This window comes from Periplaneta americana, chromosome 6 (genome assembly GCF_040183065.1).
Source record: "Periplaneta americana isolate PAMFEO1 chromosome 6, P.americana_PAMFEO1_priV1, whole genome shotgun sequence".
NCBI classification, from domain to species: Eukaryota; Metazoa; Arthropoda; class Insecta; order Blattodea; family Blattidae; genus Periplaneta; species Periplaneta americana.
Window position 1 is genome coordinate 103,011,366 of NC_091122.1, and position 13,850 is coordinate 103,025,215.

A 13,850-nucleotide genomic window follows, 5' to 3' on the forward strand; every position below is an offset into this window, starting at 1 on the left:
CCGCCTCTTCACATAGCTGTGCTGAAGCTATTATACAATCCATTTTGAACTGCAATATGCTTTGGTTTGATTTGATTCCATTAGATGTGAGCGGCAGCACTTCTCATTTCGATTCCGCTAAGTAGGAGTGGGCCTTTATATATTTCTTTGAAGATAGTAATTATCTTATACGACATATGTGTGCGTTTGTTTGTTAAAGTCAAAGTCGTTTCTAGTATTTAAAATAAACAGATTGTTAATTAAAAATGCAGAGATTATCCATAATTAATCACCATAAAAAAACACCACTAGATAGTGATTAATGTTCTCCAGTATTTTTCAAATAAAATTACCCAAAATAATGCAGTTAACATACTGTGCTGTGAAATGTTCTGAAAGAAGAACTTCAAAGGTTCTTTATGGATTCTGCTAAGAAGAAACAGAGACGAGAAGACAAAAATAAATGCTGATAGAATATATATTTTGGGTAATACATAGACCTATAGTAGTGTGCATTGCGTTGTTCATTCAATGGTGGTTGCAAATTTTCCACAACTTTTAGTATAAATTTCTCGAAAGGTGTTGGTAACTAGTACTGAATTTTTGGCAATAAAGCCATTAATTTTCTTGCCCTCCAATATTTCTCACACACAGTGGGTTTAGGGGAAAAGGCTGGACATCACTGATGATGATTCTGATCCATTTCCTCCTGAAGACTGCACGTAGACAAAGTGTGAACAAAAAATACCAATTTTGTTTGTTTTGACAGTCATATCCTGTGAGTAAGTGAAAGGATGCAACTGCACTTTCTTCAGGAATTATATAAATCTATCGAAAGTAAATACAAATATCTCAACATTTTTTACATTCTATCTTACACTGATTTTTTACGTCACAAAGATTTTCCTAGAGGCAAGAAATGTGCCTTTATTGAAAGAAATAACATTGTTATTGTGTTTTTAAAATGACAAGCGATTTGTCCTTGAGAGCCTCGTGATCAATGTCCAGTCAGGAGTGAAACTAAAGGAGTAGGCATTCTCTATGCATAACGTGGTAAGGTTCCACTAATATTACTGTCCATTGGCTGTTGCGTGATTCACTTCCCATTTGAAACGTACACTAGGTGACACCATATTGTTTAAAAGATGTTAGAAATTAAGAGCTCAGTGCAAAGCAGTAATTTATGCTGATGAATCCTGAGTAAATGTTGCTCAAATTGTAACAAAGAAGTGTAAAGACACCAGCGTGAAAAGCTGTAGTCTGGCATTAATTGAAGGTGATTGTTGGTCAGTCAACTGTCCGAAGACAGGTCTGAATCCCACATGTGACACCATCAAGGCATCACTCATGAGGCAACTAAGCTAGGAGATAATGGGGTAGGTTGGCCAGTTCCTTTCCCCCTCCATTGCATACATCGGTGACTAGCTACATGTTTCACTAATATAACAATAGATTTACATATCAACCAGACCCTCAATCAGAGGTGAAATTGAAGGTTAAGGACTTAAAACAAGAAAGAAGTAATGGACCCTGATTTATGATAGTTCATAGAGGCAGTGAGGACAGCTTCTAAGTGTATAGAACTAATTTCTTTACAAAAAGAATACTAAGATATGCACGCTGAATTGGATGACGAACTTTATGGAAGGTAATATCTAATTGTAGCGAACAGTGCATTGTATCACATTATGAAATGTGATTTCATATTCCTGCAGCATCATGTCACAAAGCTGGTGATTGGCTTAAGGAAAATATTGAAACGAAAGTTGTATTTAATGTCAAATAAAAAATATAAAAGCATTATTGGCAAGGAGTGTTCGTAGTAATAACCATATTTTTTGTCTTGGGAAAATATGTGCTACTCTTTAAAATGCTATTTCAATATTAGGACAAAAGTGTACTGGTCACAAACGGGAAAATTTGAAAAAATAAGTTGGACGAGATTGTGAAAGCTGAGAGTCTTGGAAGTTCTTCGCATTACCTCCTTCGTTTTATGAACTTGATCCTATAGGCATGGTTTGTTTGCAAGTACAAGTATTTATAATTGTGAATGATACATATTTCAAGTAAAAGATATGAATCCTTTGAAAACTGAGCTATCTCTGTAATCACGTAAAAAGAATTGAAGATGGGCTCTGAAAAGTTGACGAATTATTAGACAACAAAGAAGACATTTTGATATGTTTCATATCATTGTCTGCTTCATCCTCATAATCTTCTTTGGCATTGTCTTTTCTAACTCTTCAATTTGATCCATCTCAGCAAATGAACCAACACCATACACACACACTGATTATTCTATGGAAGAAATAGCACATTCACCATAGAATTGTGTAAGGCAAAGTAACACTTTCATTTCTACAGTTTCAATATAGTGTTATTTCTGACCAGAGAGTGACTGTTAGCCAAATCATTTTCAGTTGGGGGGAAAATAACAAAATAAGAACAAAACATTTTACTCGCTTTTATCTTTATACAGTAAGTTGTTGGAAATGATGTTGTTCTGGTTTATACATAACTGACATTGGGAAAGGAAATTCATGAAACAACTTATCGAGCAAGGGTTTGATACTGTGATGGTGGAACAAATGGAAGGACTGTATGGAACATGTGAAATGTGTTGAAGCTGACATGTGGAAAGCGGATGAAATTCAGAATGACATAGAGCCTTTGGTGATAAATTTAGGTGCTAGCAGTTCATCCAGTGACGACAGTGAAGAAAATGGAAATAGTGAGCAGTTTATCGAGGGTATAGAGCCACTTCATGTTGTTTCATGTCTTTTGTTTTGAATATGATGGTGTTCATTTTTACATGATGTTTTATTTGTGCCCACAAGAGTTCAATGGGTTGAAGCTCACAATGGTAAGGCAGCATTCGCAGAACTGTATGACCCTGCTCTTGTGCCATTTCATCAATCTTAGATTTGCTATACTCTGGTCTCATCCTTTTCACAACTTTCATTAAATGCTTCTTCAACAAATACGCTTCATAAGTCTCTCCATGTGCTGTAATTCAATTTTGTATTTCATTATCTTCCATGACATTGTTGGTATTGACTCGATTTTATGGCTGTGGTAAGATGCATTATCTACCACTATAACTGAGTTAGGTAGATGTGGAAGTATTTGATCTTGGAAATATTTTTAATAAATATTGTCATCCAGTTCATCATGTGCATCAGCTGTGTTCTTTTTGCAAATAAATACAAGCTATGCATTGAGGAGGAAACCATTTTCATTTCCAATGTGAACCAAAGTGAAGCACAGGCCACGAGATGTAGATGGCTTCAGTGCTGTGGAGAGGTCTGTCAGGGAAGCGTGGCTTTTCACTGTTGTATCTTTCTACACCTTCTTCATAATAGTTCCCGTGTTAATCCATGATTCATCAGTATAGAATATGGGTCTACCTTCTTTTCAATATTTCTTTATTGCAACTAGATAGTCATAATGCCACATCACTATGTTTGCTCTCTTTCCCTTTTTGCATACTCGAAATCTATTTACTTTTAACAACACATGAAAGATAGTCCTCTTAAAATTTGGAAGAGCAGGATCTCTATTGATAGCACTCAGAATTGAATTTAGAGTCGGAGCCTGGTTTCTAAAATAAAATTCCTTAACTTTTCGTCATATACAACTTCTTACAAAGCACTTTCTTGCTATTAGGACTAGTTCTTTACTCTGTCTTTTTTTGGTAGGTGTCACCATAGGGCCCCATGCACTTTCACTCCTTATTTTAAAAACAGACATTTTCGGAATTCCTGTTGCTTCAGCAGTTTCACTTACAATCCAGTTCACGCTTTTATATTCATTGTGATATTTAAAATAATTGAAAACATTCATTATAATTTGATGATCTTTGCTTCATAGTACATTGCTGCTTTTTCACTTAACAGATGCACACGCTTTTATTGCTTAAAGAAACAGATGACAGAACAGTGCTTCACAATATTTTGATCAGCACAGTGCAGTGCTGCTCTATATGCTATCGCTGCAACCGAGCTCAGGCTGTTACTCTTATACTTCACTACCTTCTTGCGTTTTAATATATAAAGATACGCTAATTTAGAGAAAATTAGATTAAAACTTTCACACCCCCATATAATACCAATCATTTAAGAAAATTTCTGATTCAAAATAGCCATGTTGTGACTCTGGTTTCGTAAAAAATAGATATCTGGAGAAGGGTAAGAGCAGATTAAACGAACAGCTCATAAGACTTTCTACTACACTCTTAACCTCTCACATTAAAGGATCAGTACAGTACTAATATTGTAAATCTTCTTGTTTTGGGTGGGTGAATTTCAACAGAAGCAGTTTTATAATGATTTGCAAAATGGCATTTTGTTATAATCACTAATATGTTTTAACATCTATGTCACTTTTAAACACTGATTTTCGTATATAGAACAAATGATACTAGAAATGATTACACTATATGAATTACTATTTTATGTAAGTTTGTGCAAAATTAATGACTTGTACGGTACTTAAACTGTATCATTTGTAAATTAAGTTAATATGTACCTTTAGGATTATAAAAATTTGCTTTTGTTTGCAATCCAGTTCGTGTTTTTTATTTACATGCATATAAAGAATTTTATTTGATTATTTCTTTTAAATAGTCCAAGAAAATAAGTATTAATGGTAATATATTTCCACAATGATAAATCAACTAGATAGTTCTGAAATGCATAAAATTAATAATTTACTTCTTAGAACTGAAATAACACTTGTTAACAAGGTTTTTATAACATGAAGAATAACTAATTCTTTGTAATTTGTGTGTGCTGCTCATAATATGACACTGAAGAAGTCCACAGTAAAACAACCAAGTTCATCTCAAGATTTCTGACGACCATCTGAAATGCCTGTAAAAAATTTGAATAATTCCAGCAGATGTTACTCTACACAGGCCTCACCTGAAGTAGAGAAATATCTTGGAGATATATTTATTCCAGGATTGGCCGATTCACTTGATTATTTTGGAAACAAAATTGTCTGCATTAGCAAAAACGTACCTGACAGCTTCGACATTAGTCACTGCAGAAAGAATGTTCTCCAAAGCGGATTTGATGATAAATAAACAAAGAAATCGGCTGAAAGCAGATATTGTCGATAAATGAATATTTATGAAAAAAAAAAAGAAACAAGTAATATGTGAATAAGTATAAAAATAAAAATGATGTGATAATAATATTAATATCAGTTTCGTAAACAATAATACGCTTCACTGTTTCAGTACCTTTAACAACCTCAGTTGCTCCTCATGCATTTAAGTTATGAACGCACATACTATCACATGAAGAGTGCACACTTTTCACCTGTGCACACCTAGACAATACTACTGTGTCTGTGTCTTGTCTCGGCTGACTCGGTTTGTAAAGTGACCGAGTGGGTTGAGACAGCCCGGTTCCCAACACTAGCATATACAAACTCTCTCCACAATAATGCAACATGTAGTAAGTTAGTAAATTTGTGCTACATTCAATGTAGTCCTTAGTACGACTTTCAGAGGGTTGAGATGACAATATGAAAGGGTTCCAGTTTAGTGTAAAATTCAGCTTTGTGACAAGTGGATGTTAATTGGTGGTGACAATGCTATCTAATGAAGAGTGGTGGAACACATTTTTTGCAAAGGTGATACATTTACAGAAAGTATAAAATTGAAAGTTCAGAAACTTTTCCTAATTCGACTTACCCAAACTATGATACTATGTGGGGTTTGAAAAGGAAATTTCGAGAAACTGGGTCAGCTCACAATGCTCCAAGAAGTGGTAGGCCTACGATTTTATCCTAGGAAGAAGAAGAAATTTCGATGTAATGGTGCAGAGCCCTGCAAAATCAATAAGGAAATTAACTCAGGAGACAAATATGTAAATTACATCTTTATAAATTTACAGTGGTTCGCGAATTAAAAGAGTCTGTTCATGAAAGTAATGTGCTATCATGCAATCATTACAGAGATTCATTAGTCATTATACACTTGTAATTTTACTTATCAGTTTAATTATCTAGAAAATTTATGACAGTAATTTCTAAATTGCAGTCATTCAGAGATTGGTTGAAAGAGAGTATATTATTTTGTTTCAAGGTCCATTCTGCTGCAGTCAGATACTCCACCCGCTCTGCTGTGATGAAAGTTTATTTATACATGATAAAAGAATAAAAGAACTGAATCAATTTTTAGCTCTTGTTACCAACTCATTAAAATACCAGTCAGACACAATTCCAACAGCAAGGCTTATTATGATTACCGTTGAGAAGTACAGCAAAATTAACAATAATTGTAGGTATTTCTTAAAGTTCCACTTTTCTCTTCAGTCTTGCTCACCAAATCAGACCGTGGCGACTTTATTTGGATATATAAGGGAATCAAAATTGTAAAAATAAACTCATGAAGGTGATATACACTTATATAATAAACTGTGTTGAAATTGTGTCTGACAGCTATTTTAATTAATTACTAATGAAAACTAATAGCTGATATTGATTTTTATTTCTGGCTTTGTTAAATATATCATTTCATTTAGTGTTCTGCCCAAGGGCAGGTCTTTCACTGCAAACCCAGCTTTCTCCAGTCTTTCCTATTTTCTGCCTTTCTCTTTGTTTCCTCATATGATCCATTTATCTTAATGTCGTCTATCATCTGATTTCTTCTACCCAGAACTCTTCTCCCATTCACCATTCCTTCCAGTGCATCCTTCAGTAGGCAGAGTCTTCTCAGCCAGTGATCTAATCAATTCCTTTTCCTCTTCCTGATCAGTTTCAGCATCATTCTTTCTTCCCCAACTCTTTCCATCATGGCTTCATTTCTTATTCTGTCATGTCCACTTCACATGTTCCATTCTTCTCCATATCCACATTTCAAATGCTTCTATTCGCTTCGTCGTAATGTCATATTTCTGCCCCATACAATGCCACACTTCATACAAAGCAGTCTTTTCCTTAGTTCCTTATGCTATCCTCCTTTTGGGTTCCTGGCAGCAGCTCATGTTACTGCTTGTAGTACATTCCAAATACTTGCTCTACTGCCTCATTTAGAATTCGCAAGTTTATCTTCTGTATTTTTCTTCCTGTGACCATGCTCTTCGTCTTATTTGCATTTATCTTCATCCCATACTGCTCACAGCTGCCATTTAGCTCCAGTAGCATATACTTTAGTATCATTTCCTCTTGCTAACAATGCCATATCATCAGCAAATCTTATGCACTTTATTCTTCATCCTCCTACTATAACTCCTCCCATGTTATGAAAACAGTTCTTTACTAAATCCTCCAAGTAGATGTTAAACAGGGTAGGTGATAAAGGACATCCTTGACGTACTCCTCTCCCAATTTCATTTCCTTCTGACATTTCTTCTCCTATCCTGACTTTCACTTGTTTCATATAAAGATTACGGAACAGTCTTCTCTCTTTCCAATCCACGCCAATTTTCTTTAGGTTCCCCATCAGTTTATTCCAATCCACTCTGTCAAAAGCCTTTTCTAGGTCCACAAATACTACATACACTTCTTTATTCTTTTCTAGGTATCTTTCGCCGATTGTCCGTAGCAGTTCAATTGCATCTCTCATACCTTTTCCCTTTCTGAAGCCAAACTGCTCTTCTTCCAACTGGTCTTCCATCTTAAAATATAAACGTTGATTCAGTATTCACAAGAGAATTTTCGCTGAGTCCGTTATTAGACTGATAGTCCTGAACTCCTTACATTTCTTGGCATAATTTTTCTTTGGTATTGGAATCAACACTGTCTCCGTAAAATCTTCAGGCCATTCGCCTTTCTCATATATTTCGTTGCATAATGATAGAATTTCCTTCTTGTCTTCACCCAAGCATTTGACTAATTTGATGGAGATTTCATCAATTCCTCTTGCTTTCCCATTCTTAATTTCCTTAAGCGCTAGTTCAACTTCTCCCCTTAAAATAGAAAATCCTTTTTCGTCTTTTGATACGGCTTCTTCGTCTTCTATAGTTAAGTCATCTGGACTATTCCTGGTCTCATATAACTCTTCTACATATTTCATCCATCTGTTTAATATTCCTTGTTTATCTGTTATTTCATTTCCGATCTCATCCTCTATCAACCACATGGATTCCCTGTTCTTATTTGTGGAATGCAAACATTTTACTTCGTGGTACGTTAAATATATGTAGATAGACTGCATCTATCGACTTTTGAAAAAAAAATTATTTTTTGTGCATAAAACTGACAAGTAATAAAAAAGTGCTTATATTTTTCAAACCTACTTTCATTGCCTCAGAACAATGAATGCATCCTGTGAAAACCGTTGTTGTAAAATAAGTATTTGTTTTTTTAAAGTAAAAAATGTAATTTCTATAAAATCTAGATTTCTGCATTTATCGACTTTTGCAAAAGCACTCCTCAATTATTTTCATGTTTCAGTACACTTGTTTAATTAGTTAATAAGGAAAATGTGTATAGTGACTTATTTACTCATATATACTGTGCCATGATTTTCTAGTATCTTGTGGTAGCGATTGGGGATCAATATGTCTTCCATTCTCCTGTAATCTTTTTCTTTTCTTCCGAAAACACGATCTGGAGCCATATAGCTATGACTGCATATCGAAAAGAAGTGAAGAATGCGAGTAAAAATACTGCTTTGCTCCAAAAAAGCAATGAGAGTTGCCATCATAATACTGTTCTTGTTCTGACTGGCACAAGAATCGACTTTTGCAAAAATGCTCAGGAGCATTGAGGACTCAATTGTACATGTTCTTTTCAGTGTACTTTGTGATTTACAGATTTGAGTCACATACTGTAAACTGAGGTTACTTTGAACACAGAGGAAACTTTGACCATTTTTTAAGAAAATCATATTTAGGTTTCTACATGCTGCACTTGTTATAGATGGAGATAAATTTGGTATGAGAATGATTTTATGATAATTTACCTCCATCTATAACAAATGCAGCATGTAGAAACCTAAATATGATTTTTTGAAAAAAAATGGTCAAAGTTTCCTCTGTGTTCAAAGTAACCCCAGTCTATGGTACTAGTAGAGTGCAATAATTTGTATTGAAACCTTCTATTGATGTTCACTTCCAGAGTGAAATTTGGTGTTCCTTTGGATGAAGTTTGCAAGAATGACATTCCTGGTCCACTTTTGGTAAGTGTGACACAGTTGTTAAGTAAACATTCTAACCAATTTAGATTGTTTCATTAATCTTAAATTAAGAAAATAATTTGTATATATAAAATAATTGTTTTCAGTGAAAAATTAAACTTTATACGGTATTTGCTTAATGATAATTTCTGGTGTTCAAATTAACTAAAAATACTCTGCTACAACACAACAGCTGCTGTTGCTTTTTATGAACATTGATCTCCTTTAGAAATTATAATCGTCATCATCATCTCATCAGTCTTATATTTAAAAGCAAAAAAAGTCAGCTATGTGTTTTAAATGGGGAATCTAGAAATTCTTATTTATATTTACAGGGTTCTACATTTTTACATATTTCGAAAGAGTTTGACTTCTGGATGCTGGAAAAACCACAAAATGTATGTTGTTGTTGTTTTCTAATGCCAGGCATTTGACAATAAAGTCATTTGACCTCTTGCACTTCAATATTTTTCAAAGATATTGTCATGGTTAGCCACTGACGCACAGATTTTGAGATGTTCCGAATCCATTTCTTGATTTGAGTTGCACAATGGACAGTTAGGAGACTGATATATTTCAATTCTATGCAGATGCTTGACCAAACAGTCATGGCCTGTTGCCAGTCTAAATGCAGCTACAGATGATCCAGAAAATGTATAAATATTATTTTTAATTATAAATTGCTTCTCATTAATAATGCCATCTGGTATCACTGACAATTGATCACAGCCATCTGCATATACTCTCCCTCCACTTCAGTTTATTTATCCACGGTCTGTCAGTCTTGCTCACCACTGATGTTAACATCCTTGCTCTTGTTTATCACGTGAAATGATTGTTTGGGTGATGAGAATGAACCCAAAACTTTTGCTTCTATCTGTACAAATAGGATGGTGCTCCTGCCCCCATCCCACTGGAGAAGTAGTCCAGCAATACTGCATCAAAACGGAACTCAAGAATCTCGACCTCTGTCTTTAACAGATTTATGTATTCATTATACTCCAATTTTACATGGAATTCATGGTTCGACTACTGTACATCACAAAGAAATACGAACTTCTAAGACGATTAGTGAATAAACTTGTGTAACAGTTCATAAGGCATAACTCTCTGACAGGGTCATTATTATTATTATTATTATTATTATTATTATTATTATTATTATTATTATTATTATTATTATCATCACTAGGGCTCGGAAGTTGATGACCTAAAAATCACAGAAAAATGACCTATAAAATGACCTTAAATTTCCGAAAATATGACACTAAAATTTAAAAAAAGACCAAGATTTTAATAATAATAATAATAATAATAATAATAATAATAATAATAATAATAATAATAGTAAAAGTAAAAAGTCCTTTTTACTTCAACTGACGTCATGGGCGCATACTTGAAATGATCAAGATCCCCTAGTGAAAAAATCTTAATCAGAAGCATTGAAGTCAAAATTTTCACTTTGCAGAACTTTCTCGATTTTACACATTGACTGGTACCCATTGTTGTCAGTGGCGTATACTGGTTAAAGGATTTGGGCTACCACTGACCCTATTATTACAAAAAATATATTTTAAAATCCCTATAATAAAATTCCTTACATATTTATGTGAATTCCAGACGTCTTGATTGGGACGAAAATACGTTGATGACTTCATCCTTGAAATTACAGTTGGGCCACTTGCAATGTTTCTGTAGAAATGACTTTTCAATGGATATTAGTGCCAAGCCGGATAAACGTTCTTGTGTATGAGTTGATCTACAGTAGGATTTTATTCTCTTCAACGCAGAAAATGTTCTTTCTACCGATGCTGACGTAGCTGGTATTGTCACAATTAATGTTGCCAATTTAAGGACTTCAGGAATAACTTGGTTCAGCTGGTTTTCATATATGGCAGATAATATTTCATGGCTAGGTTTGTTCGAAAAATCAAAGACTTCTGCTGAATATATTACACTTAATTCATTTTTCAAATGTACTTGATCAAAGTGACTGTTATAGGACTGAAATAATTTGTTTAGTGCCTCATTCGGGAAGTTTTCTCTATAAGCAGAACATTTTTGAGAATCTAGAAGATGTGTAAACTGAAGCTTTCCATAATCAGAAAATCTGTCAGTAATTTCCATGTGCATACGATCTAGTATGCTGTAGTACAGCTGCCTGTATTTCAGTTCATCATCTCCTTTTCTTCGCTTTAATGGTGGTTCCATTGTATTGGCTGAAGAATTTTCATTTTCCATATTACTCCATATGGACTGAAACCCACTATGTCTGAACTCGGATATAGTATTTTTTTTTTAACTTTGTTACCTCTTGCAAGTAGTATGCTATGTCTAGACTTTTTGTCTGAAGAATATTGTAGAGCACATCTGTATGTGCGAACACTCTAGCATAGACTTCAAGAAGAAATATATTCTGAAACTGTGTGAAAAAATTCAAATATCCTTGAGCCTGCACATTTACAGCATCATCCCAGTTTTCTTCAGAGTCATTACAAATGATATTTTTAAAGAAAGCAGTCCGTTTTTCTCTGTATTCCTTTACTGTATTTACAAGCCGAGATGTAAAATTCAATCTAGTTGGTGCTACTTTTGGGAGTTTCTTGTTCATAAATTCCTTGAGTTTTCTGATCTTTTAGGAGATGATGAGAAAAATGCAGCTAAACCCGACAGTGTTTTGAAAAAAATGCGGCATTCTGGAATGGATGAAGTAGTTTGTTGCAAAACTAAATTGAGAACATGGCTGTAACAATGGACGAATAGTGCTTGAGGATACTTTCCTTGAACTTTTGTTTTTAAGCCATTAATATTTCCCGCCATAACTGAAGCACCATCATATGTCTGTGCAATTAACTTATTGCCGACATTGTATTCTGCTATAACACCTTCCACATGCTGAAACAAAGCAGCAGCAGTTTTGTCCGAACTGACATTTGTGAATCCTATAAACCGTTCTTGAACATTGGCAGTACTGTCGACGTATTTTAAAACAGTGGACAATTGACTCTGATTAGAGCAGTAACTTGTTTCATCAACAACAATGGCCACAAAAGGTTTTATGTTCTTTATCATAACCCCACTTACAGCAAATATTAAGTCATTCTGAATTGCGAGAGAAGTACCACGAAATACTGTTGAACTCTCAAGATGATTGGCCAGTAAATGGTCAAATTCACTTAAGGAACTTAAATATTCAATATAATTTCCTATATTGTCTGATTCCACACTCTCGTTATGACCCCGAAAAGCCAATTCTTGTTTTCCTAGAAAGTAGACTGCGTTAATAAGATGCAGTAAAATCTCCCGATTTTTTTTTCACAAGAGCATTGTGTTGGTTGATGTGTAGAGCTTTTTGCTTATCTAGCTGTAAATCAATTCTTGTCTTCCCAAAGTTTGCAAAGTTCATGCTACTACAAATATGAGCTTTTGATTTGTCGTATTCTAGGACTGCCATTCGAAGGGAGTTCATATTAGAAAACCTCTCTTTTGACCACACATTAGTTTCGCGGCTAAATAACAAACATGGCCAGCAAAATAGTTTAGACAGTTTAGAAGTACCACACAACCAATTCCACTTACCATATGATGTTGAAGTGAAATGGCGTGTGTACTCTCACTGTTTTTCTTTTACGTCCGTGGACAAATTTAACTCAGGAGTTGGTCTTTCCATTTTCACAATTTCAACTTTCTCGTTGTTATGTACGACTGTTAAAAGGCACTTTTAATAAACCTTCTATTACACAGTCATTTTCAACACAAACCTCTCCAGAAAGTTGTTCTGCCATATTTTTCACAATATCACTTAATTGGGAAATTAAAAACTTAATAATTCACAATTAATATATCTCTTAGACACTCGAACAAATCACAGATTTAAAATAATGCACTGCAAGAACACAATCACATTCAATTGCTAGCGTACTAAGCGTATTGCTGCTTCGCGCCTGCGAAGAAACCGATCACGAGAGCAGCAACTCGCCCCGCCTACACTGCACGATGGAAACAGAAGGGAGCGGGGGGGACGGGCAGTTGTGCGACAGGACAGGACAGGACAGCGTGCGCGGGTACGGTCACAGGCTACCTCACGTAGCAAGCGGTTTCTCCAGCGATGCCGCCTTGACAACTTGTTTCTTTTCGAGAGCAGAGAGCGCATATAAATCTAACAATTACTTTAATTTTAATTACTATGGTAAAACTAATAATACAAAATTATTACATTATGTTATATTATAAACTTTTTCTTTTGTAATTTCCTTGAGCTACCGCCGGTAGCCCAGGTAGTCCGCAAAATACGCCCCTGATTGTTGTTTTCCAATATCTTTTTCATTTTCTGTCAAACTTCTTGTCCAATTTTTCCTACACGTTTTTGCAAATTGTTAACTTGCAAATTCATACACTCTGTGAAGAACAAGAGCCTTGCATGTTATGTGAATCTTTTTGTGTAAAATGATTTAATTGCCGTGCCCTCTTTCACCATATATCTGGCTGAATCTTCACTTTCTTTAATTTTATACAACTTATAAAATAGTATATCCTACTTTCATCTGTGGAAAATATATTGTCACCAAACTCAGTCACTAACTGCATCAAAATACTTTTTCTATTTTACTTTATTTTCGGCATTTGTACGTCTTCACTTGAGAGGTACAATAAAATGCTGATTGCAGGCACTGCAGCTGTAGTATTTTGTTCTGTTGTGTTCAGTGGTGGGAAGCACTTAACACACGTGATCAGGAGTTAA

At 34.6% G+C, this 13,850-nt stretch overlaps 1 protein-coding gene across 3 annotated transcripts in view; it reads left to right on the top strand.

Moving 5' to 3' along the window:
• RhoGAP71E (Rho GTPase activating protein at 71E) overlaps window positions 1–13,850 on the top strand; it is a 180,203-nt gene that overhangs the window by 24,105 nt on the left and 142,248 nt on the right. For all 3 annotated transcript variants that reach the window (XR_011332625.1, XM_069828628.1, XM_069828629.1), the window contains exon 3: window positions 9,052–9,112. Coding sequence is in view for 2 of the 3 variants with exons in the window: in XM_069828628.1 (XP_069684729.1) it covers window positions 9,052–9,112 (61 nt within the window). In the remaining variant the exon portion in view is untranslated. The remainder of the gene's footprint in view (window positions 1–9,051; window positions 9,113–13,850) is intronic.